The following is a 27,004-nucleotide window of genomic DNA, read 5'->3' as shown; positions in this document are numbered from 1 at the left end:
TCCTTTTTAAACCGGTTAGTTAAATAATTAACGTCATGTTTCTTCTGATCCTCTTTGGCATGAAAACAATGTGAGAACGTTTCTGTTCTCCTTGGCCTTCAAATAAAACATTCCTCAGCATTTTTCTTGCTTTATTTCTTGCTTTTTAAATGTTTGTTTCTACTTAACTCTATTTAAGGTTTAACTCTCTAACCCTTTAACACTTAAACCAGCACTTTGGTCACTGTGCTTGTTTTAAATGTGCTTTATAAATACATTTTAGTTGATTTTTTTGTCTGTTTTGGTGAAACAACCCTGATAATCATCTTTAGAAAAGACCAAAGTTTTTTTTTTTTTTTTTTTTTTTCCAAACCTTTTTATTAAAAGGTAAAGTTTTAAGGCTGTTGAGGTCAAAAGTGGTTAAAGTACGCAGGGAACTGCAAATAAACTTGATTTTGGTTTGGATTGTGAGCCCAATGGCCCATTTAACCGGTAAACTCTGACTCTGGCGCCTTGTTTTTGTGTAAAAACCCTAAAGAAAAGGCAATTTTATTTATAGAGCACAATTCGTACACAAGGTAATTCAAAGTGCTTTACTACGGAAGAGTGTTAGGGCCAGGCATAAGGAAAAATAATAATATTTTGACTGTCGAGAATAAAGATTTCGACTTTATTCTCGACAGGCAAAATATAAATATATTTTTTTGTGCCTGGCCCTAACACTCTTCCGTACTTTACAGCTACATAAAATCCCAAGAAGGCAATAAAATCATTAAAAAGAAATAAAAAATAAAAAAAAATAATAAAAAATTTAGATTACAAAAATTGAAAAATAATAATAAAAATAAAAAAACCATTAAAAATAATCATTAATTAATTCATTTAAAAGCAAAGAGTGCAGATAAAACCCTTTCAGGTGTCGCATGCAGCTGAACAGAAGTGTTTTCAGCCTGGATGGAAACACGGTCAGAGTAAAAAAGGCTCTTGTTCTGAAGGGCGCGCCCACCTTCCCGCCTCCCTCCATCTTTGCGCAGATAACTTGACGCAGCGGAAACCCAAACGCAGGCAGAGCAGATCAATTTGGAGCTTCGGCGGTTGATCGGGATTATGCGGCGCCGCTGATCGCTGGATCGGTAAGTACCCGCGGCCCCTGCGGCCCCCCGCGGGCCCCTCCGGGCCCCCGGAGCCGCTGGCGGCCCGGTGCTCCGCGCCGCGCTTTTCCCGCACAGCAGCGCGCTCTGCGCCGTGTTTTCTCCCCCAGCAGACCTCCCCTCTCCCTTTGTTCGCTTGCGCCTCTGCTCGCACCGCTGCGGGGTTTTGGGGGTAAATACTGGCGCAACATGGCCGCCGCGTTGCGGCTGGAAACCAATTAGCTGTGCACGTTTGTGCATGTTTAGCGTGCGCGGCACGGCCGGTTGTGTAACGGCTGGTTGGACAGGAGCGTGACCTCTGGCTGGACATCTTCATCATCACCATCACCACCATCATCATCATCAGCTCCCCAAAACAAGCAGCGAGTCCCGCTCAGCTGTGCGCCACAATGGGAGCAGGCTGGGTCAGCAGGGCCGGCTCCACCCCCCTCAGGTCCCTGGGGCCAGGATCCCCTGGGGCCCCAGTTTCCCAGGAGCCTTTAAAACAGCTTCAGGGGCTTAAAAGTTTAGTTTTAACATCAGTTCAGTCCAAAGGTTCTGATCAGAGGCGCACCTTGTCAACAGGTAACTGCTTGGAGCCCCGAGCCACTAGGGGGCCCCCGAGAGCTGAGGTGCGTTCAATCAAAGATTGTCTAGTTACTTTATAAACTGTCTCAAACAGTGGCGAACGTTCGTGGTGAACATGTTTTCTTTGAACAGTTAAATTTAAATGATTTAGTCAAAGATTGTCTAGTTAACATGCCGTTCTATAATTCCATAACTGCATTGTTGACTTGGTCAAACTCGCGTCATGTTCCACTGTAGGCTATGTTCAGAGAACTGGCCCCTCAGAGTGTTTGCGATCGTTGGCAACGTTCGCCGGAAATTCAAGGCTGGTGGAAAATAAAAACCATATTTATGAAATCGATATCATGAACAGCTTTACTCGTCACAAATAATCTTTAAATGAACACAGTTATTATTGGATGGCCAGCTACACCCGGTGGATAAATAGCAACAGGCGAAAATCAAGTGCCAACTTAGATAACCTATAAAGGATCATAGAGCGCTACGCGACTTCCGATTGGATTCGATGTTGATTGATTGACTTTGGCTTTGCTTTGATTTTTTTGCTTGGGGCCCCCACAGACTCTACAATCGCCTGATCCAGAACTCAGTTCTGTTCTCCAGGAAAACAGAAGCAGCTGCAGAGATTTACTGAGTGAATTCAGTGAATAAGGGAGCGGAAACCTGAAAAGTTGAGCATTAAAGGGATAGTTCGCCTCTTTTGTCATGGAGCTGTATAACATCCCATATCAGCAACATCATTTCTGAACATCTTCTTACCCCCTGCTGCGTCCTGTGAGCAGAGTTCCAGCTGAGTTTTGGTGTTGATGAAGGTAGTCCGGCTAGTTGGCTGGGGTTTAAAAAATAAAGCGTTTTGCTTCTCAGAACAATATGCGTTCAACAGAGTAATACATTTGCATCACAAAATGGTTCTCCAGGAAAAAGTCAGACCTCACAATCCCTTGGCCCTATTTTCTCTCCCTTCGTATCACTGCCTGCTGTGCAGACCGAGCAGCAAACACCGTAACAGGTGCAGCTATCGGCAGGCGGCAGCAGGCAGTGATACGAAGGGAGAGAAAATAGGGTCAAGGGATTGTGAGGTCTGACTTTTTCCTGGAAAACCATTTTGTGATACAAATGTATTACTCTTTTGAACGCATATTGTTCTGAGAAGCAAAACGCTTTATTTTTTAAACCCCAGCCAACTAGCCGGACTACCTTCATCAACACAAAAAACGAGGCTGGAACTCTGCTCACAGGACGCAGCAGGGGGTAAGAAGATGTTCAGAAATGATGTTGCTGATATGGGATGTCATTAGGAATGGGAATTGATAAGATTTTTGCGATTCCAATTCCATTTTCGATTCTCCTTAACGGTTCGGTTCTTTGTCGGTTCCCTTATCGATTCTTATTTGGAGAAAAAGGACAACAAACCGGTCGATCAGCATCAACTTTGTTTAGTTTAGAAGTAACACGAGTCATGACCTCACAAACCCAACAACGGTGAGGTCCACATTGGTCTATCCTGGCCTGGGTAATTTAACTCTTCCTGCTCTGGTGAAAGGAGAAGCTGGAGGTAGAGGTGAACTGGGGGTAGTACCAGCAGCCTCTGGCTCTGAGCCAGTCAGGCTCTGTCTCTCATGATTTCATCTAAATGTAATGCCTGAGAAGGCATTCATTTAATCTTAACCGTTACTAACAGCAGCTTTTACAATCAGGCAAATGGTGCTTACATGATAGGCAGTGTTTGTTTGTTAGTTACCTGCAGTGTTAGCCGAGGACATGCTAACGTTGCTAACATTGCTGCTGCTGGTTTCAGATTCACCAACGTTAGTCCGGAGCGGATCAAAAACGCGACATTCATTCATAGTTATTGCATGTTGGTAGTATTTCCTCCCTTTGGTGAAATATTCACTTTGCAAGTTGCCCTGTTGTCGTCTTTTTTAGGGATGTGTAACCAAACCTTCGAGCGTTTGTAGCGCTTGGGCGCCATGTTTACTGTTGACTGCTGGCTGCACTGGACGCCATTCGCGCCCACTGGAATCGTTTTGCATTTTTGCAAAACGATACCAAGGAATTGAAACACAGGGAACCGGTTCTCAACAAGAACCGGTTTTCAATTCCCATCCCTAGATGTCATACAGCTTCATGTCAAAAGAGGCAAACTATCCCTTTAACATCAGTTCAGTCCAAAGGTTCTGATCCAGAACTCTTTTCCGTTCGTATCTCCAGGAAAACAGACGCAGCTGCAGAGATTTACTGAGTGAATTCAGTAAATAAGGGAGCAGAAACCTGAAAAGTTGAGCTTTAAAATGAACATAAACCCAGAATCTGAGGCAGAACCAGAGTTAGTTCAGTTCTGAGCAGCTTTAAGGTGAATATCTGCAGATGTTTCCATGGTAACAGCTGCAGAGATTCACTGAAACATGTTCCAACATGAACATAAACCCAGAATCTGAGTCAGAACCAGAGTTAGTTCAGTTCTGAGCAGCTTTAAAGTGAATATCTGCAGATGTTTCCATGGTAACAGCTGCAGAGATTCACTGAAACATGTTCCAACATGAACATAAACCCAGAATCTGAGGCAGAACCAGAGTTAGTTCAGTTCTGAGCAGCTTTAAAGTGAATATCTGCAGATGTTTCCATGGTAACGGCTGCAGAGATTCACTGAAACATGTTCCAACATGAACATAAACCCAGAATCTGAGGCAGAACCAGAGTTAGTTCAGTTCTGAGCAGCTTTAAAGTGAGTATCTGCAGATGTTTCCATGGTAACAGCTGCAGAGATTCACAGAAACATGTTCCAACATGAACATAAACCCAGAATCTGAGGCAGAACCAGAGTTAGTTCAGTTCTGAGCAGCTTTAAAGTGAATATCTGCAGATGTTTCCATGGTAACAGCTGCAGAGATTCACTGAAACATGTTCCAACATGAACATAAACCCAGAATCTGAGGCAGAACCAGAGTTAGTTCAGTTCTGAGCAGCTTTAAAGTGAATATCTGCAGATGTTTCCATGGTAACAGCTGCAGAGATTCACTGAAACATGTTCCAACATGAACATAAACCCAGAATCTGAGTCAGAACCAGAGTTAGTTCAGTTCTGAGCAGCTTTAAGGTGAATATCTGCAGATGTTTCCATGGGAATCACCTTGTTGCTGCAGAAATCCTGTTTTCTGTCTGTCAGACTGTGTTATCTTTGCTGTTTTTCACACATGCAGCTAAAGAAATGGGAACAAATCTTAATTCCAGCCTAAAACCCACAAAGAGCTTCTAGATTATTCATTTCTGGTGGCATAAAACAGTTTAATCCTTTCATTTATATTAATTGTTCCATAATTAGTCATTAGATTATATCTTATATTCTTTTTTTAAGCTTTAAATGGAATCTTATTTACTTTTTCTTGATGTTGAATAACATATTATTCTTATTATTGTCAGTTTTTTTCCTACTTTTCTACTTTTAGACGTGATAACGTTCATTATTTTGGGATTAGGATTTTTTTTAAACTGAATTTCTTATATTAATTTGACTCTTTTGGTAACTGAAAGCAGTTTTAATGTAAATGTAGAAAAAAGTTGAAACTATGAAGCTGTTTTTCACAGATGCAGCTAAAGAAATGGGAACAAATGATGCGTCTCTGTGACAGGCTGCTGGGAACAAAGTGCCTAAAGATCCAGTTTAAAACGGCTTCTTTGCTAAGTTGGACACAACACTGGTTCATCCCTTGAGTTAGGAGCCTTTTTCCTGCCTGAATGGTTCAGAGCTCAGAGTTAAGTGGCTTAACAGAGAACAAACACATTCCTCTGAAGATGCTCAGGTACAAGGACTGCACCGAAGATGAGGGAAGAAGCAGAAAATGTCCAAAGAGAAACTCTGAGAGAGCTTCAGGAAGCTGCAGAACTGTTGATTTTTAGGCCGGACACTTATTCTTCTTCTGTCCTCCATCATGGTCTGTTGGTATTTACAATAATTTAACATGATTCTCAGACATTTGGCACCTGAAGCATCCATTAGACGGATTTCTAATGGATTCTTTCTGGTAATTACTCTGATTTCCTGAATAGGTTAAATCGTAGTTTAAAGGATCCAAAGATCCAGTTTGTTTGGATGCTAACGAGGATGAAGCTTCTCACGTCCACGTTAAACAGGCTTCTGCTTGGTTGCTGTCAACAGTCGCCTTTTACATCTCAATCCTGTATTTTTTATGTTTACTTTTATAATACAATGAGGTGAATTGCTAGTTTTGGTGTTTCCTGCCTCAGGGGGTTGATGCAGCAGCCTGTGAACACGATGAAAGTAACAGATTTTATGTGTTCACTGAGCTGTGAAGGTCAGCTGGATGGTGCACTTCCCTGCGTACTTTAACCACTTTTAACCTCTACAGCCTTAAAACTTCACCTATTAGCACAATTTGGTCTTTTCTAAAAATGATTATCAGGGTTTTTTCACCAAAACAGACGAAAAAATAAAGTCAAGATCAACTAAAATGTATTTATAAAGCACATTTAAAACAAGCACAGTGACCAAAGTGCTGCTTTAAGGGTTAAAGGGTTAGAGTTAAACCTTAAATGGAGTTAAGTAGAAACAAAACAATTAAAAAGTAAGAAGTAAAGCAAGAAAAATGCTGAGGAATGTTTTATTTGAAGGCCGAGGAGAACAAAAACGTTCTCACATTGTTTTCATGCCAAAGAGGATCAGATGAAACGTGACGTTAATTATTTAACTAGCCGGTTTAAAAAGGAAACTTTTTAAAGAAATGTCAGCCGTGTGCGTCCAAGCATTTCCAGAAAAGTTTTCTTACAGATGATAAAAACGTTCCCTACGAACAAATGGAAACACCTTATCCACACAGCTGCAGGTTGATGAGTTACGGAACAGAACCGTTCAGCTAGAAAGCTTCAGCTGACAAAGTAATGTGGGAACAATAATGTTCATCTTTCAGAAAGGAGCAGCAATAACTCCTTAGAAGCTGGTGTACGTCACCTTCGTTAGCTAAGCTGTTAGCATTAGCTGCTGTTAAAGGAGCAGCAATAACTCCTTAGAAGCTGGTGTACGTCACCTTCATTAGCTAAGCTGTTAGCGTTAGCTGCTGCTAAAGGAGCAGCAATAACTCCTTAGAAGCTGGTGTACGTCATCTTCATTAGCTAAGCTGTTAGCATTAGCTGCTGTTACAGGAGAAAATAACTCCTTAGAAGCTGGTGTACGTCACCTTCATTAGCTAAGCTGTTAGCGTTAGCTGCTGCTAAAGGAGAAAATAACTCCTCAGAAGCTGGTGTACGTCACCTTCATTAGCTAAGCTGTTAGCGTTAGCTGCTGCTAAAGGAGCAGCAATAACTCCTTAGAAGCTGGTGTACGTCACCTTCATTAGCTAAGCTGTTAGCGTTAGCTGTTAGCTGCTGCCAAAGGAGAAAATAAATCAATAAATAAACCATGAGGAATTATTTCTCAGATCAAATCAACTTTATTAGTAGCACATTTCATGTCCAAAACAGTTCAAAGTGCTTCACATAAAATAAAAGCATTGCAGCAGGGAGTGCAAGAAGCATTAAAAATACATCAAAGAATATAAAGAGAAACAAATTAAATAATTTAAATGAATTTAAAAACCAGCAACAGTCCAGATAAATTAAAAGATAGCGTGCAGATTTCATGCATAGACACATGAGAACAGAAATGTTTTTAACCTGGATTTAAAAATGTCTACATTTGGTGAAAGTTTAATCTCCACTGGCAGTTTGTTCCACTTGTTGGCAGCATAACAGCTAAATGCTGCTTCTCCATGTTTAGTCTGGACTCTGGACTGGACCAGCTGACCTGAGTCCTTGGATCTCAGAGCTCTGCTGGGTTTATATTCTCTGAACAGATCACAGATTGTAAACCATCAGCAGGCTTTTAAAATCTATTCTGTGACTGACTGGAAGCCAGAGTAAAGATTTTAAAGCTGCTGTGATGTGTTCAGATCTCTTAGTCCGGGTTAAAACTCCAGCAGCAGCGTTCTGGATGAGCTGCAGATGTTTAATGCTCTTTGTGGGAAGTCCAGTTAAAAGAGCTTTACAGTGATGGAGTCTGCTGGAGATGAATGCATGGATGAGTTTCTCCTGGTCTGTTTAGGAGAGGAAACCTTTAATTCTGCTGATGTTTCTGAGATGGTAAAAAGCTGCCTTGGTGACAGCTTTGATGTGGCTGCTGAAAGTCAGATCTGAGTCTATCAACACTCCGAGGTTACCAACTCGCTCAGTGATTGTAAGGGCCCGAGTCTCAAGATATTTACCAACGCTGACCCTCTTCTCTTTGCTCCCAAACAGAATGATCTCAGTTTGTTCTCATCCAGGTGTTTACTTCCTCCAGACACTGACACAGTACGTCTGCTGGGCTGCAGTCGCCATGGTGACAGAGACACATAAAGTTGTGTATCGTCTGCATAACTGTGATAATTGATGTTAAAGTTCTGCAATATCTGACCCAAAGGGAGCATATACAAGTTAAACAGAAGAGGTCCAAGAGTTGACCCCTGGGGGACTCCACAAGTCATGGCCACTCACTCAAATTCATAGCTGCCAATTGTCAGACGCCCTGATATCTGCTCCCAGGAACAGGAAGAAGGAGTTTTACACCTCAGACGCCCTGATATATGCTCCCAGGAACAGGAAGAAGGAGTTTTACACTTCAGACGCCCTGATATATGCTCCCAGGAACAGGAAGAAGGAGTTTTACACCTCAGACGCCCTGATATATGCTCCCATGAACAGGAAGAAGGAGTTTTACACCTCAGACGCCCTGATATATGCTCCCAGGAACAGGAAGAAGGAGTTTTACACCTCAGACGCCCTGATATATGCTCCCAGGAACAGGAAGAAGGAGTTTTACACTTCAGACGCCCTGATATATGCTCCCAGGAACAGGAAGAAGGAGTTTTACACTTCAGACGCCCTGATATATGCTCCCAGGAACAGGAAGAAGGAGTTTTACACTTCAGACGCCCTGATATATGCTCCTAGGAACAGGAAGAAGGAGTTTTACACCTCAGACGCCCTGATATATGCTCCTAGGAACAGGAAGAAGGAGTTTTACACCTCAGACGCCCTGATATATGCTCCCAGGAACAGGAAGAAGGAGTTTTACACCTCAGACGCCCTGATATATGCTCCCAGGAACAGGAAGGAGTTTTACACCTCAGACGCCCTGATATATGCTCCCAGGAACAGGAAGAAGGAGTTTATACACCTCAGACGCCCTGATATATGCTCCCAGGAACAGGAAGGAGTTTTACACCTCAGACGCCCTGATATATGCTCCCAGGAGCAGGAAGAAGGAGTTTTACACCTCAGACGTCCTGATATATGCTCCCAGGAACAGGAAGAAGGAGTTTTACACTTCAGACGCCCTGATATGTGCTCCCAGGAACAGGAAGAAGGAGTTTTACACCTCAGACGCCCTGATATATGCTCCCAGGAACAGGAAGAAGGAGTTTTTACTGAATCTGTCGCCTGTAATTTAAAACGATGTGGTGCAGGGCTGGAAACCAAAGACGAGAACTGTGCTATCTCAGGCAGTTTCAGGCCTTGAAAAGCAAAGAAAAACAAAACCAGGCAGAAGCACATGATTTCAAGGTTGACAAACTTCTGTAGCGTTGCTGAATGTTTCTGAAAGAGAAATGACTCACTTTGCTGTGAGAGGGAAACATTTCCTGCTCTCAGTGAACTGAACTGTATCATCTGAATGTGTTGAATCTCATCTGATGGTGACGCTCGACACCTGCTGAACACGCCGAATGTTTCGTTCTTTAATGAGAACATCAGGCCCTGAACCATGTGTTTAATTTTAGACCTTTTTTAAATGTATCTGATGTCTTTGGCATTGAAAGCAGCTGTAGATCTGATTCTTAAAGGGATAGTTCGCCTCTTCTGACATGAAGCGTGTTTGTGTTTGCTGCTCGGTCTGCACGGAAGTTGGTGGATAGGAACAGAATTATTTTAACCACTGAGTTGTTGTGTTTAACTGCAGTTTGGCTGCTAGATTAAGCTTCATGTTGCATTTGGTTTTCATCTTATGAAGACTGTAAGTGTCAGTAACATCTTCTCTGTGATGTAACACAGGCTGGTGTGTGTGGTTAGGTTTAGGCTCAATTCTTCTGGTTCAGACCCTGTAGTTACTTATTTTGCTGTGAAAATGTATTCATTACCAAAACAATGTCAACATCCTCAACCATTGTAATAAGGGAGCTGTTGCCAAACAATTTGATGTCATTTAAAGGGATAGTTCGCCTCTTGTGACATGATGCTGTATGACAGCGCATTGATACGAAGGGAGAGAAAATAGGACCAAGAGATTGTGAGGTCTGACTTTTTCCTGGAGAACCATTTTGTGATGCAAATGTAGTACTCTGTTGAACGCATATTGTTCTGAGAAGCAAAACGCTTTATTTTTTAAACCCCAGCCAACTAGCCGGACTACCTTCATCAACACCAAAACGAGGCTGGAACTCTGCTCACAGGACGCAGCAGGGGGTAAGAAGATGTTCATAAATGATGTTGCTGATATGGGATGTCATACAGCTTCATGTCAGAAGAGGCGAACTGTCCCTTTAAACTTTAAAAGATGCCCCTGCTGTGCATCTCACGAACATTTGGGTTATGTTCATGCTTCTGGGTCTCTGGCTGTCTGACCCGATCACCTGCAGATCCCTCCGCCTGTTTGCCTCTCAGCAGACACCTGAACAGGAAGTGAGCGGTGGTACCGAGTCGGACCCGGCGGCTCGTGCTGCAGCAGCTCTGAGTTTCTGCGGTTTGAGTTGCAGTCGTGGTTGTTGTCATCCAGCTGCAAACATCAGGAGTGGAAGTCTTGGTGTCGCTGCAGCCAACTGCCACCTGGTTAAAACAGAAGTTCTGCTTCCTGCCGCCTGCGTTATTATTCAAACGAGCCTTTTTTCTTCGGCCCGCCGGGACTTGATGAATCATATTAGAAGAACATTCGTTCCTTTTGACTCTCCTGTAACCTTTAAAGTGTTCTGATCAGCTTCCTGAAGCTCTCTCAGAGTTTCTCTTTGGACATTTTCTGCTTCTTCCCTCATCTTCAGTCCAGTCCTTGTACCTGAGCATCTTCAGAGGAATGTGTTTTTTCTTCGTTAAGCCACTTAACTCTGAGCTCTGAACCATTCAGGCAGGAAAAAGGCTCCTAACTCAAGGGATGAACCAGTGTTGGGTCCAACTGAGCAAAGAAGCCGTTTTAAACAGGATCTTTAGGCACTTTGTTCCCAGCAGCCTGTCACAGAGACACATCATTTGTTCCCATTTCTTTAGCTGCATCTGTGAAAAACAGCTTCATAGTTTCAACTTTTTTGTACATTTATGTTAAAACTGCTTTCAGTTACCAAAAGAGTCAAATTAATATAAGAAATTCAGTTTAAAAAAATCCTAATCCCAAAATAATGAACGTTATCACGTCGAAAAGTAGGAAAAAAACAGACAATAATAAGAATTATATGTTATTCAACATCAAGAAAAAGTAAATAAGATTAAATTTAAAGCTTAAAAAAGGAATATAAGATGTAATCTAATGACTAATTATGGAACAATTAATATAAATGACATGATTAAACTGTTTTATGCCACCAGAAATGAATAATCTAGAAGCTCTTTGTGGGTTTTAGACTGGAATTAAGATTTGTTCCCATTTCTTTAGCTGCATGTGTGAAAAACAGCAAAGATAACACAGTGTGACAGACAGAAAACAGGATTTCTGCAGCAACAAGGTGATTCCCAAAGAGCTGTTAGCTGAAAACTTGGCATATCTCAGCATGGTGTGCAGTGTGTCCTTAAAACATTTGAGGAAACTGGACAAGTGGAGGACAGAAGAAGAAGTGTCAGGCCTAAAGAACTATCTCCAGCAGATGAACAGGAGAAATCTGACCCAAAGCCACCAAATAAAACAGAAAAACACAAAATTAAACAGAAAAAACACGAAATAAAACAGAAAAACACGAAATAAAACAAAATAAAACAGAAAAAACACGAAATAAAACAGAAAAACACTAAATAAAACAGAAAAAAAACTAAATAAAACAGGAAAAACATGAAATAAAACAGAAAAACACGAAATAAAACAGAAAAAACACAAAAGAAAATAGAAAAACACGAAAAGTGTCAGGCCTAAAGAACTATCTACAGCAGATGAACAGGATCTGAAAGTGATGTCCTTAAGAAAGAGGAAAAAATCCAGCAAAGACCTGACACAGGAGCTGAGAGATGCATCTGGACCTTCAGCTGATCCATCTGCTGTTGGCCCAAGCCTCATCAGAAATGGGCTCCATGGAAGGGTGGCCGTCAGGAAGCCTGATCAGAAATGGGCTCCATGGAAGGGTGGCTGTCAGGAAGCCGTTCTTAAGGAAGGGAAACAGGGAGAAAAGGCTGAGCTGTGCCAAAGGACACAAGAAGTGGGCTGAAGATCAGTGGCTGCAGGTCAGGGTCAGGCTGACCTCGGCTCCGGGGTCAAGGGTCACCTGCACGCTCATTATTGTGCCGACAAAGAACCTGAACCAGTCACACAGGTAGTAAAAGACGCTCCCGGGTCATGTGATCCAGCGCAGGAAACGGTTGGTGATGTAACTCTTCAGTCTGAAGTCTGAGGCTAACCTGATTAGTGCGTGTTAACCCCGACCGCTCGCTCTGCTGCATCAACCTTATCCTGATGTGTGAAAGGTGGAAGCTTCCAGAATATTCCAGGTGTTTCAGCGGCATCTAAGGGAGGGCAGGGCGGTCTTTATGTGCCTTCAGACGCCTGAGGGAGGCTCATTTCTGCTGAACTGTCAGCAGAATGGCGCTCTTTAGAAGATGTTGTGATATTGGGAGCAAAGAGACTCGGGCCCTTACAATCACTGACCGAGTCGGTAACCTCGGAGTGTTGATAGACTCAGATCTGACTTTCAGCAGCCACATCAAAGCTGTCACCAAGGCAGCTTTTTACACTGGAAAAAATGCCCCTCCAAAAATAAGTTAAAAAAACTGCCAATGGAACTAGTGAAAATCGGCTTGTCAAGATTTCTTGAAATAAAATGTGATATTTAGGACTTTGAGATAAAAGTGATCTTGAAATTAGCTTAAAGACCTCTTCAAATGAAAAAAAAAAAGCTTGTTTCATATGAAATCGGACTCAAAACAATTTGTTTTCAAGACTTTTTCACTTAACAAGATATTCCAGATGTATTGTCTTCAAACAAGTCCCTATATCTGGCTGAAATGGTACTTGTTAGGCAGTTGTGTCTTATATTAAGTGTAATGAGATATTTTGATTAGAAATGAGACAAATATACTTGGTAAGACTTAAAGCAGAATTAAAGGTTTCCTCTCCCAAACAGACCAGGAGAAACTCATCCATGCATTCATCTCCAGCAGACTCCATCACTGTAATGCTCTTTTAACTGGACTTCCCACAAAGAGCATTAAACATCTGCAGCTCATCCAGAACGCTGCTGCTGGAGTTTTAACCCGGACTAAGAGATCTGAACACATCACAGCAGCTTTAAAATCTTTACTCTGGCTTCCAGTCAGTCACAGAATAGATTTTAAAAGCCTGCTGATGGTTTACAATCTGTGATCTGTTCAGAGAATATAAAGCCAGCAGAGCTCTTAGATCCAAGGACTCAGGTCAGCTGGTCCAGTCCAGAGTCCAGACTAAACATGGAGAAGCAGCATTTAGCTGTTATGCTGCAAACAAGTGGAACAAACTGCCAGTGGAGATTAAACTTTCACCCAATGGAGACATTTTTAAATCCAGGTTAAAAACATTTCTGTTCTCATGTGTCTATGCATGAAATCTGCACGCTATCTTTCAACTTATCTGGACTGTTGCTTGTTTTTAAATTCATTTAAATTATTTTATTTGTTTCTCTTTATGTTCTTTTATGTATTTTTAATGCTTCTTCCACTCCCTGCTGCAATGCTTTTATTTTATGTGAAGCACTTTGAATTGTTTTGGACATGAAATGTGCTATTTGAATAAATTTGATTTGATTTTGATTTGAGAAATAACTCCTCCTGGTTTTATTTATTGATTTATTTTCTCCTTTAACAGCAGCTAATGCTAACAACTTAGCTCACGAAGGTGACGTACACCAGCTTCTAAGGAGTTATTGCTGCTCCTTTGGCAGCAGCTAACGCTAACAGCTTAGCAAATGAAGGTGATGTACACCAGCTTCTAAGGAGTTATTGCTGCTCCTTTAGCAGCAGCTAACGCTAACAGCTTAGCTAATGAAGGTGACGTACACCAACTTCTAAGGAGTTATTGCTGCTTCTTTAACAGCAGCTAACGCTAACAGCTTAGCTAATGAAGGTGACGTACACCAGCTTCTAAGGAGTTATTGCTGTTCCTTTCTGAAAGATGAACATTATTGTTCCCACATTACTTTGTTAGCTGAAGCTTTCTAGCTGAACGGTTCCGTGCTTCAATGCTTTTATTTTATGTGAAGCACTTTGAATTGTTTTGGACATGAAATGTGCTACACTTTGATTTGATTTTGATTTGAGAAATAACTCCTCATGGTTTATTTATTGATTTATGTTCTCCTTTAGCAGCAGCTAACAGCTTAGCTAATGAAGGTGTCGTACACCAACTTCTAAGGAGTTATGGCTGTTCCTTTAGCAGCAGCTAACAGCTATCGCTAACGGCTAACGCTAACAGCTTAGCTAATGAAGGTGACCTACACCAACTTCTAAGGAGTTATTGCTGTTCCTTTAGCAGCAGCTAACGCTAACAGCTTAGCTAATGAAGGTGACGTACACCAGCTTCTAAGGAGTTATGGCTGTTCCTTTAGCAGCAGCTAACAGCTTAGCTAATGAAGGTGACGTACACCAGCTTCTAAGGAGTTATGGCTGTTCCTTTAGCAGCAGCTAACAGCTTAGCTAATGAAGGTGTCGTACACCAACTTCTAAGGAGTTATGGCTGTTCCTTTAGCAGCAGCTAACAGCTATCGCTAACGGCTAACGCTAACAGCTTAGCTAATGAAGGTGACCTACACCAACTTCTTAGGAGTTATTGCTATTCCTTTCTGTCAAATTTGTTTCTCTTTCTATTCTTTTATGTAGTGCTTAATTTATAAAGTTGAAGGTTGGAGCGCAGAGGATGAGTGGCTCCGGTGCGAAAAAAAAGCGTGCGGGGGGCGCTTTTGAGCAACCCTGTGCGGATATCAGAACCAGACATTGACACTAAACAAACTTTAATTTATGTGTTTAATTATTTGATTTTTTTTTTTTTTTTTTTTTTTTTTTTTTTTTAAATAAATATTGTTTGTCAAGAGAGGTGGCGGATTGCGAATGAATAGCCGTCATCCGCGTCAGAGGTTCCGGAGCACGCTCCGGCTTGCTCCCCCTCAAATTAAGCCCTGCTTTTGTGTATTTTAATGCTTCTTCCACTCCCTGCTGCAATGCTTTTATTTTATGTGAAGCACTTTGAACTGTTTTGTACATGAAACGTGCTACAAACTTTGTTGCTTTGCGTGCCGCTCAGCACCTGATCTGCCATCAGAGGAACATGTGATGGAGTCTGACCAATGAAACCGTTTCTCTCCTCAGAGTCCAGTCGCCGCTTCCTCATCGGGTCCAGAAGCCGCCGCCGCAGTCTCCAGGCGTTAGTCTGCACCGGGCCTGCATGCGCTGTCTCCAGGACCCGGTCTAACTCCTGGTGTTCCTCCGCTCCCACCTCCTCCTCCCTCCTTTCCCTACCCTCCCTCCCCCCCCCCTCCTACCCTCCCTCCGTCCTCACGCTCCAGGCCGGCAGCCCGACTGGCTGCCCCCCCCACAGGTGGATGAATGAAGACCCCATTCAAGAGCCCAGCGGCCCCCCGGCCCCGAGCAGACGGGGGTGAGTTAGCCACCCGTGGAGCAGGAAAGCTGCATCTGAGCGGGGTTTCCAGGAGCTAACCTGGTCCTCTGTGTGTGTTTCAGGACATTCAGGCGTGTCTGCAAACATGATGAAGAAGAAGAACTCGCACAAGTAAGTTCTGTGATCAAACAACCAAAAAGTTACTTCAGAATAATATGACTCAAGTTAAAGTAAAAAGTAATCATCCAAATAATTACTTGAGTAAGAGTAAAAAAGTGCTCGGTGAAAAAACTACTCAAGTACTGAGTAACTGTTGAGTAACGTCTGATTTATTTGTTAACACAAGCATTCAATCAGACAGACAAAAATACTAAATAATCATCTTTAGGCAGATTAGAGTTCATCCATTTGATAAAATAAATTTAAATGAATTAATTAATTACAAAATAGCTTAAATTAAAATTCAATAAAAAATAAAAGAGACTTAGGAAATGTTTAAAACATATGTAACCCATATGTAACCTAAAAAACAAACATTCACCTATCCATGGGGAAAAACGAGTTTAGGAAACTTAGCGCTACATGTTTCCTCAAGTTAGATGTTGAGTTTCTGCTGAAATGTGCGTTTGTTTTGGTTGACACAGAAGACACATAGCTGCTGTTTGGCACTCTTTGTAAGGTAAACATGCCGACTGTAGAGAGAGGGGCCTGATAACTGAAGGCTCTTCTGAAAGTTTTTACTCCCTCTCCTCCCTCCATCCCCACAGGAAACAGAGGACCAGTGTTGGTCCCAGTAAGACTCTGGCTCAGCCCAGAAGAAACATCGTTGGCTGCAGGATTCAGCACATCTGGAAGGAGGGCAGTAAGTTGGATTTAGATATTTTTGGGGTTATTTCTCCCCTTTTTTATGCACGTTATCAGTGATCAGATGGATTAGAAGTGAGAGGTGTTGGTGATGTTGAAGTGTCTGCTTCCTCTCAGGTAAGTCATCTCAGTGGAAGGGGACGGTCCTGGACCAGGTGCCTGTGAACCCCTCGCTCTACCTGATCAAATACGACGGCTTCGACTGCATCTACGGCCTGGAGCTGTACACCGACGAGCGGGTGGTGGGGTTGGAGGTGCTGCCCGACAAAGTGGGTGAGGAGCCACCGTCTGATCTGACCACAGAGCTCAGTTTAAAACACATACTGCGTCAGACATCCGCCCTGTATCAGTTATATGTTTGTTTTATTTAGCTGTCCTGAGTTTATAGTTTATAACCTTTTATATTCAGCTGCATGTGTGAAAAACAGCAAAGATAACACAGTCTGCAGTCTGCGGATTTCTGCAGCAAAAAGGTGATTCCCAAAGAGCTGTTCGCTGAAAACTTGTGTTAGTTAGATCCCGTGTTGGTTGGATCCCGTGTTAGTTGGATCCCGTGTTAGTTGGATCCCGTGTTGGTTGGATCCCGTGTTAGTTGGATCCCGTGTTAGTTGGATCCCGTGTTAGTTGGATCCCGTGTTAGTTTGATCCCGTGTTAGTTGGATCCCGTGTTAGTTGGATCCCGTGTTAGTTGGATCCCGTGTTAGTTTGATCCCGTGTTGGTTGGATCCCGTGTTAGTTGGATCCCGTGTTGGTTGGATCCCGTGTTAGTTGGATCCCGTGTTAGTTGGATCCCGTGTTGGTTGGATCCCGTGTTAGTTTGATCCCGTGTTAGTTTGATCCCGTGTTAGTTTGATCCCGTGTTAGTTTGATCCCGTGTTGGTTGGATCCCGTGTTGGTTGGATCCCGTGTTAGTTTGATCCCGTGTTAGTTTGATCCCGTGTTAGTTGGATCCCGTGTTAGTTGGATCCCGTGTTAGTTAGATCCCGTGTTAGTTAGATCCCGTGTTAGTTTGATCCCGTGTTAGTTGGATCCCGTGTTAGTTGGATCCCGTGTTAGTTTGATCCCGTGTTAGTTGGATCCCGTGTTAGTTGGATCCCGTGTTAGTTGGATCCCGTGTTGGTTTGATCCCGTGTTAGTTGGATCCCGTGTTAGTTGGATCCCGTGTTAGTTTGGTCCCGTGTTAGTTTGGTCCCGTGTTAGTTTGGTCCCGTGTTAGTTTGGTACCGTGTTAGTTGGATCCCGTGTTAGTTTGGTCCCGTGTTAGTTTGGTACCGTGTTAGTTGGATCCCGTGTTAGTTTGATCCCGTGTTGGTTTGGTACCGTGTTAGTTTGGTACCGTGTTAGTTGGATCCCGTGTTAGTTTGGTACCGTGTTAGTTTGGTCCCATGTTAGTTAGATCCCGTGTTAGTTTGATCCCGTGTTGGTTTGGTACCGTGTTAGTTTGGTACCGTGTTAGTTGGATCCCGTGTTAGTTTGGTACCGTGTTAGTTTGGTCCCATGTTAGTTAGATCCCGTGTTAGTTTGATCCCGTGTTGGTTTGGTACCGTGTTAGTTTGGTACCGTGTTAGTTGGATCCCGTGTTAGTTTGGTACCGTGTTAGTTTGGTCCCATGTTAGTTAGATCCCGTGTTAGTTTGATCCCGTGTTGGTTTGGTACCGTGTTAGTTTGATCCCGTGTTGGTTGGATCCCGTGTTAGTTGGATCCAGTGTTAGTTTGATCCCGTGTTGGTTGGATCCCGTGTTGGTTTGATCCGTGTTGGTTTGATCCCGTGTTAGTTTGGTCCCGTGTTAGTTGGATCCCGTGTTAGTTAGATCCCGTGTTAGTTTGATCCCGTGTTAGTTTGGTCCCGTGTTAGTTTGATCCCGTGTTAGTTTGATCCCGTGTTGGTTAGATCCCGTGTTAGTTTGATCCCGTGTTAGTTTGGTCCCGTGTTAGTTTGATCCCGTGTTAGTTTGATCCCGTGTTAGTTTGATCCCGTGTTAGTTGGATCCCGTGTTAGTTGGATCCCGTGTTGGTTGGATCCCGTGTTGGTTGGATCCCGTGTTGGTTGGATCCCGTGTTGGTTTGATCCCGTGTTGGTTTGATCCCGTGTTGGTTGGATCCCGTGTTGGTTGGATCCCGTGTTAGTTTGAGCCCGTGTTAGTTTGATCCAGTGTTGGTTGGATCCCGTGTTGGTTGGATCCCGTGTTAGTTTGATCCCGTGTTGGTTGGATCCCGTGTTGGTTGGATCCCGTGTTGGTTGGATCCCGTGTTGGTTGGATCCCGTGTTGGTTGGATCCCGTGTTGGTTTGATCCCGTGTTGGTTGGATCCCGTGTTGGTTGGATCCCGTGTTAGTTTGATCCCGTGTTGGTTGGATCCCGTGTTAGTTTGGTCCCGTGTTAGTTTGGTCCCGTGTTAGTTTGGTCCCGTGTTAGTTGGATCCCGTGTTAGTTTGATCCCGTGTTGGTTGGATCCCGTGTTAGTTTGATCCCGTGTTGGTTGGATCCCGTGTTGGTTGGATCCCGTGTTGGTTGGATCCCGTGTTGGTTGGATCCCGTGTTGGTTGGATCCCGTGTTAGTTTGGTCCCGTGTTAGTTTGATCCCGTGTTAGTTTGGTCCCGTGTTAGTTGGATCCCGTGTTGGTTGGATCCCGTGTTGGTTGGATCCCGTGTTGGTTGGATCCCGTGTTAGTTTGATCCCGTGTTGGTTGGATCCCGTGTTGGTTGGATCCCGTGTTGGTTGGATCCCGTGTTGGTTGGATCCCGTGTTGGTTGGATCCCGTGTTAGTTTGATCCCGTGTTGGTTGGATCCCGTGTTAGTTTGATCCCGTGTTGGTTGGATCCCGTGTTAGTTGGATCCCGTGTTGGTTGGATCCCGTGTTAGTTTGATCCCGTGTTAGTTTGATCCCGTGTTAGTTTGATCCCGTGTTAGTTTGATCCCGTGTTGGTTGGATCCCGTGTTGGTTGGATCCCGTGTTAGTTTGATCCCGTGTTAGTTTGATCCCGTGTTAGTTGGATCCCGTGTTAGTTGGATCCCGTGTTAGTTAGATCCCGTGTTAGTTTGATCCCGTGTTAGTTGGATCCCGTGTTAGTTGGATCCCGTGTTAGTTTGATCCCGTGTTAGTTGGATCCCGTGTTAGTTGGATCCCGTGTTAGTTGGATCCCGTGTTGGTTTGATCCCGTGTTAGTTTGATCCCGTGTTGGTTAGATCCCGTGTTAGTTGGATCCCGTGTTAGTTGGATCCCGTGTTAGTTTGGTCCCGTGTTAGTTTGGTCCCGTGTTAGTTTGGTCCCGTGTTAGTTTGGTACCGTGTTAGTTGGATCCCGTGTTAGTTTGATCCCGTGTTGGTTTGGTACCGTGTTAGTTGGATCCCGTGTTAGTTTGGTACCGTGTTAGTTTGGTCCCATGTTAGTTAGATCCCGTGTTAGTTTGATCCCGTGTTGGTTTGGTACCGTGTTAGTTTGGTACCGTGTTAGTTGGATCCCGTGTTAGTTTGGTACCGTGTTAGTTTGGTCCCATGTTAGTTAGATCCCGTGTTAGTTTGATCCCGTGTTGGTTTGGTACCGTGTTAGTTTGGTACCGTGTTAGTTGGATCCCGTGTTAGTTTGGTACCGTGTTAGTTTGGTCCCATGTTAGTTAGATCCCGTGTTAGTTTGATCCCGTGTTGGTTTGGTACCGTGTTAGTTTGATCCCGTGTTGGTTGGATCCCGTGTTAGTTGGATCCAGTGTTAGTTTGATCCCGTGTTGGTTGGATCCCGTGTTGGTTTGATCCGTGTTGGTTTGATCCCGTGTTAGTTTGGTCCCGTGTTAGTTGGATCCCGTGTTAGTTAGATCCCGTGTTAGTTTGATCCCGTGTTAGTTTGGTCCCGTGTTAGTTTGATCCCGTGTTAGTTTGATCCCGTGTTAGTTTGATCCCGTGTTAGTTGGATCCCGTGTTGGTTAGATCCCGTGTTAGTTTGATCCCGTGTTAGTTTGGTCCCGTGTTAGTTTGATCCCGTGTTAGTTTGATCCCGTGTTAGTTAGATCCCGTGTTAGTTTGATCCCGTGTTAGTTTGGTCCCGTGTTAGTTTGATCCCGTGTTAGTTTGATCCCGTGTTAGTTTGATCCCGTGTTAGTTGGATCCCGTGTTAGTTGGATCCCGTGTTGGTTGGATCCCGTGTTGGTTGGATCCCGTGTTGGTTGGATCCCGTGTTGGTTTGATCCCGTGTTGGTTTGATCCCGTGTTGGTTGGATCCCGTGTTGGTTGGATCCCGTGTTAGTTTGAGCCCGTGTTAGTTTGATCCAGTGTTGGTTGGATCCCGTGTTGGTTGGATCCCGTGTTAGTTTGATCCCGTGTTGGTTGGATCCCGTGTTGGTTGGATCCCGTGTTGGTTGGATCCCGTGTTGGTTGGATCCCGTGTTGGTTGGATCCCGTGTTGGTTTGATCCCGTGTTGGTTGGATCCCGTGTTGGTTGGATCCCGTGTTAGTTTGATCCCGTGTTGGTTGGATCCCGTGTTAGTTTGGTCCCGTGTTAGTTTGGTCCCGTGTTAGTTTGGTCCCGTGTTAGTTGGATCCCGTGTTAGTTTGATCCCGTGTTGGTTGGATCCCGTGTTAGTTTGATCCCGTGTTGGTTGGATCCCGTGTTGGTTGGATCCCGTGTTGGTTGGATCCCGTGTTGGTTGGATCCCGTGTTGGTTGGATCCCGTGTTAGTTTGGTCCCGTGTTAGTTTGATCCCGTGTTAGTTTGGTCCCGTGTTAGTTGGATCCCGTGTTGGTTGGATCCCGTGTTGGTTGGATCCCGTGTTGGTTGGATCCCGTGTTGGTTGGATCCCGTGTTGGTTGGATCCCGTGTTGGTTGGATCCCGTGTTGGTTGGATCCCGTGTTGGTTGGATCCCGTGTTAGTTTGATCCCGTGTTGGTTGGATCCCGTGTTAGTTTGATCCCGTGTTGGTTGGATCCCGTGTTAGTTTGATCCCGTGTTGGTTGGATCAGTTTAGCTTTTGAACAGCTGAGTGTTAACCGGCTCTAAAATAATCGCTTTATGGAAGAAATGTTCTGAACAAACCAGTTTTTTAAGCCAAAGATCCACCAACCTGTGCAGCATGTGTCCGGTCTGATGATGTCACCCCCCCTCTCTCTGTGATTGGTCCAGCTCCAGCCCGATTGAGCGACTCGCTGCTGGCGGAGACGATGATCGGGAAGGCGGTGGAGCACATGTTCGAGACGGAGGACGGGCCGAAGGAGGAGTGGCGGGGGATGGTGCTGGCCCGGGCGCCCATCATGACGTCCTGGTTCTACATCACCTACGAGAAGGACCCGGTCCTGTACATGTACCAGCTGCTGGACGACTACAAGGAGGGCGACCTGCGCATCATGCCCGACTCCAGTGAGTGGCGTCCGGACCCAGGGGTGGAGCAGTGGTTTTAAATGTTCCGGGGGGGGGGCACATGAGCGCCACATCAAGCCCATAGACACGACGCTGAAGTTGGCATCCGATTCGTGAATTAAATGGATGGGCATAAAGGGCCATTTCACTGCATTTTTTGCATTTTGATCGCCCTAAACTGGGTCCTGTATGGAAACTACAATAGTTAGACTGCTCAAATCTGGATGGAATTATTCTAAAGAGGGTCTTTTTTTATTTATTTTTTTTTATTGTATGTTGGTGCACTACGAGGGTGGGCAAACCGTTAATATAATACATCCATGGGGCAAACGGGTTTACCTTTGGAAAATGTGGGGGGGATGAAATCATCTTGCTGTAAAAGTGGGGGTGTCGAAACACCCCCATCCCCCACGGGTGCGACGCCCATGTTCGGACCCCCCGCCCAAAGGTCTCGGATCTGCAGCCAGGCGCTGACCGATTCTCTGTTCTTGTGTTCGCAGACGACACCGTGGCGACCGAGCGGGAGCCCGGCGAGGTGGTGGACAGCCTGGTGGGCAAGCAGGTGGAGTACGCCAAGGAGGACGGCGGGAAGCGCTCGGGCATGGTGATCCACCAGGTGGAGGCCAAGCCCTCCGTCTACTTCATCAAGTTCGACGACGACTTCCACATCTACGTCTACGACCTGGTGAAGACCTCCTAAGGCCAGAAAACCCAGACTTAGAGACGCACTGACCCCCCCCACCCCCCGCCGAGGCCCGAAAACACACAACCGGGGTTTCAGAGCGAGGACAGGACTTCTTCTTTCATGAGACGCCTTAAAGACGGGAAAATATAAAGGCCGAGCCCCCCCAGAGCAGCTCCACGCTTTAAAAACGGGAAAATATCCAGGCCGAGCCCCCCAGAGCAGCTCCTCGCCCATCACTCATCCTTTCGTCTGGTTCCTCACAGTCGGCACATTTCATCCTCCTGCAGAGTTCCTGAAACCCCGCCGGACCCCGCGGGGTCCGCAGACGGAGGGGTGGGACGTCCGTCGGGGGTTAATGACGGGACGGGGGGGGGGGGGGCCCGAGGACCACCTCAGACTCCTGGCTCCACCTTTTAGCTGCTTCAAACACTTTGGAGTTCAGACCCAGTCAGACTCAACGCAACATGTTCGTATCTGTGCCAAAAAAAAACGAAGAGATTCCAACTTCCTTAGCTTTTAAAACACGTTAGAATGTAGCTGTGAGCACATCCGAGTCCTTTTTATCCGTCTGCTTCTGTAAAGTAACATTTATCGCTGCTGTTTCACTCGTTTCCACGGCAGCGAGTTCGTCTTCAGGTGACGAATATATAACCGGCGGAGGTGGAAGTCAGAGGTGTTCTCTTTGGGTTTCCCCTCGGAGGAGAAGCGAAGCCTGAATATTTCATATCGCATTTCATAGCCGTGGTTGAGCTGTTTTTCTACAGATGTTTTCCTTCTGCTGCTGTTGGGCTGCACAGTGTTCCTGCCCTCACATCTCTGCACTGTACAGTCGCCTCTCTGTCTATATGTGGATATCCGACCCTTAAATGTTCCGTTCTTTGCTTTCTGGAAGCCGTTTGTTTCCCCACCTGGAAGGATTTCTGTTTGATCCAATCGTTTAACATTTAGCAGTAAACTGGAGCCCTATCTGTTGGGAGAAGCTTAAGGTCCTCCTCCTGACCCGGGGTCCTGACCCGGGGTCCTGACCCGGGGTCCTGACCCGGGGTCCTGACCCGGGGTCCTGACCCGGGGTCCTGATCCGGGGTCCTGACCCGGGGTCCTGATCCATGGATCTACCGGATCTAAAACAGTAATATTTTAAAAGATGAGTGTTTTTCTTCTGTGTCCTGAGGGATTAAATCTGGAACATTCCCGCTTAGAATCCACAGTAAAAGCATTTTGTTTTCCCATCAGAATCCGTCTGGCTGTTTGAAACCTGATTCTGGATCACAGACTTCAGGTTTTCAGGGTCATTCTGAGTCTGGTTCGAGAACTTTCTGCACCTTCATCTCACTTTGTTTCCGAAGGTCGGTTGTGCTGGTTCTAGAATCTGAAGTCTAAATCACCCCAGAGTTGGTTGGTTATTTGGTACGGCTGAACGTGTCCCGTCAAAAAGACCTGAAAATCAGTTAGAAAATCCTGAATTCTTACCACCGAGTCCATGCTTTCTAGTTCTAGAACAAACCTGGTCTGGATCTGTGCGTCCCGAATCTAGTTCTGGGATTTCTTTTGGTTCTACAACCAACTTTTTAGGTTTTAGAAGTTCCCAAAATACAAAAAGACGAGTTCTGAATACTCTTGAAAAGGGAACCAAACATAATTTGATTCGAGTGCAAATCTAGACTGGGGGGGAAGCTGTTCAGGAATGTTATTTTCCATAAAATGTCTTCTGCGTGTTCTACCAAACACAACATGTGGGGGGTTTTTCTGGATTTTCAGGGTCAAATCGGCTGCGACGGTTTCAGACATATTGTTGAATTTTGTTTCTTGTTTTATTAAAGGTGTTTCTAAATCTGAATTTATTGTGTTCTAGATAATTAGTGCAGATTCTGGAAATCTAGAATCCGCTGCCCGTTCACTTCAATGGGCGCCTCATTCCAGCTTTTTCTAGAACCCAATTCGACCGATGAAGGCGGAACATTTGTCGGGAATCACTTAAAATTCTGTGTTTTGTTTCTAATCCTTGTGAACATTATTCTGGATACACGTGTTCTCAGTCTAGAGTTGTCTGTATATTTTTTTTCTAGATTTGATTTCCCAAAACAGGCATTTTTGTGGATTGGTTTTGACACCCAGGTGCTCGAACTCTAGAACGGAGTCGATTTCTGTTTGTTTTTTCCCACTCTGCTCGTTGTAATGTCAGTTTTAGATCAGTTTTACACATATTTCTGAATCTAGAATCTGGGATTCAATGATGCAGAATATTGGTATGGAATCCATGTTCCAGAATGTGTTTTAGAACCATAGATTACTGTGGATTTTTTTTTTTAATTGACTAAAATACAGAAAAGTGAATTTAAGGGTTATGAACTCTGTAATATTCTTATGTTGGACGTTCTTTATCTTTTGAACATGCGTAGCTGTTCGAGGATCTTAGATCTCACACGTTTGGATTTTAGAACAAATCTAGTTTGGACTCCTCATATCAATTATTTTATATTTTTACTTTTTTATTCTAGAATCCATTTCAGGATCGATGAACAAGTTTAGCAAGAAATTCTAGAATGAGAATAGAACTCTCTGGTTTTATACCTTCACATTTGAGTGTCTTTCAACTTTTTTTTTCTACAGTTAGAAAAGGTGTCGTCATTCTAGAATCTGTTGTTGGATAAAACAGAAAATATTCCAGAACATGTTTAACATGCAACACATTTAGTTTTTGTCCAGAATCTGGAAATCATTTTTTAATTAACGTGAACATTTCACTCAGACTTGAAGCTTGCGGTCCGATTCTAGAAACTGACATTAACTCATTTATTATTTGGATAAACTCTAGAATCTAGTAATACACATATATATATATATATATATATATATATATATATATATATGGAATATTACAAATAAATATGTGCTTTTTTTATTAAAAACATTTTTTCATCACGTTCAGATTCTAGAAATCTTCTGGAAACATGAACAAATTCCACACGGTTCTAGAAGCTGGACGTGTCCGTTCTACGTTGAGTGCCGGGATTCAAAGCCACTACATTATTTTCTCCAAAATCCAGAACATGCCGACTTACATATTCCAGAATGTTGACAAAGTTTTCGCCAAAATATTTGTGATTTAATTTTCTTTAACGAACAACTTCCTAATTCTAGAACGAGCGTTTTTATCGTGGAGCCCTCACAAAGTTTTAGATTTCTAGAAAAACGTCGGTGTGGATGTATACATTTTCTGTCCGTTGTCTTTGGAGGTCTTGATAGAAAGTGTCCTGATTCTAGAATATTTTCTCTGTTGTGGAAAACGCTGCAGATTCTGTTTATGTTTAATCGTCCATCAGAGATGTTGATGAAGGACTGAAGTCTAGAAAATTGGTGGTTTTTACTCTAGAAAACACTTGTTTTCCACGTATGTAATTTCTAAAACCTTGATTTATTCGATCCAAAATTAAATCACTCACTCTGATTCTAGAAACTGACATTAACTCTCATTTATTACTTGGATAAACTCTAGAAACCAGTAATACAGATGTATATATTTCTGGAATATTACAAATGAATCTGTGCATATTTTATTTAGTTGTTTTTTTTTTATCACGTTCAGATTCTAGAAATCTTCTGGAAACATGAACAAATTCCACACGGTTCTGGAAGCTGGACGTGTCCGTTCTACGTTGAGTGCCGGGATCCAAAGCCACTACATTCTTTTCTCAAAAATCCAGAACAAGCCGACTTAAATATTTCAGAATGTTGACAAAGTTTTCGCCAAAATTTGTGATTTCATTTTCTTTAACGAACAACTTCCTAATTCTAGAACGAGCGTTTTTATATTTCTAGAAAAACGTCGGTGTGGATGTATACATTTTCTGTCCGTTGTCTTTGGAGGTCTTGATAGAAAGTTTCCTGATTCTAGAATCTTTTCTCTGATGTTGTGGAAAACGCTCCAGATTCTGTTGATGTGTTCAAACGTCCATCAGAGATGTTGATGAAGGACTGAAGTCTAGAAAATTGGTGGTTTTTACTCTAGAAAACACTTGTTTTCCACGTATGTAATTTCTAAAACCTTGATTTATTCGATCCAAATTGAAATCGCTCACTCTGATTCTGGAGACGTGACATCTGTTGCTGCTCTAGAATCCGTTGGGTTGCACTGAGATGGGGGTGGGGGGGTGAAACTCGGACCAGTTATTCCAGAAACTGTGTTGTGTATGTGGGTGTATGTGAGCGTGCTGACGGCCTCTGCTCAGTGCTGTTTTTGCATGCAGACGTAGCTCCGTGTAAATCGCCGTGTGTTGCATGTTCGTGATGTTTTCAGTTGTTCGGCTGTCCGTTGTGGCTTTGCGTGCTTTTTCTTTTTAACTTTTCAGTTTTCCCGTTTTTCTTTTTGTACTTTGTGTCCCAAAAGGCCGCCAATCGTTTTCAGTTCTTGATCTAAGAAAAGGTTAAAAAAGGTTAAAAAAAAAGAAGAAATGAAGCGGGAGAACTTACAGATGTTAGAGGTGAAGATGGGTGTGAATTCTGTTCTTTGGATGGATTGTTCATTTACAGAGTGCCAACTACAGATGCCAGTGTTGTACAGCAGTGAAAAGCTCACACTATTTACTAAAATAAACAATTTGTCTGTTTTTTTTTA

The 27,004-nt window shown here is 43.7% G+C and overlaps 1 protein-coding gene across 1 annotated transcript; it reads left to right on the top strand.

The window, feature by feature from the left end:
* Window positions 1–1,008: 1,008 nt before the first annotated feature.
* On the top strand, window positions 1,009–27,004 carry spinb (spindlin b). The gene is given in 8 exon segments (XM_075467053.1): window positions 1,009–1,112; window positions 15,246–15,508; window positions 15,510–15,534; window positions 15,618–15,666; window positions 16,263–16,357; window positions 16,477–16,632; window positions 21,471–21,704; window positions 22,205–27,004. Coding segments are annotated over 7 exon segments (789 nt in total). The 5' UTR covers window positions 1,009–1,112; window positions 15,246–15,478; the 3' UTR covers window positions 22,405–27,004.

Source organism: Odontesthes bonariensis, chromosome 6 (assembly GCF_027942865.1).
Source record: "Odontesthes bonariensis isolate fOdoBon6 chromosome 6, fOdoBon6.hap1, whole genome shotgun sequence".
In the NCBI taxonomy this organism is placed as follows: Eukaryota; Metazoa; Chordata; class Actinopteri; order Atheriniformes; family Atherinopsidae; genus Odontesthes; species Odontesthes bonariensis.
This window is presented reverse-complemented; position numbering and strand designations above follow the sequence as displayed.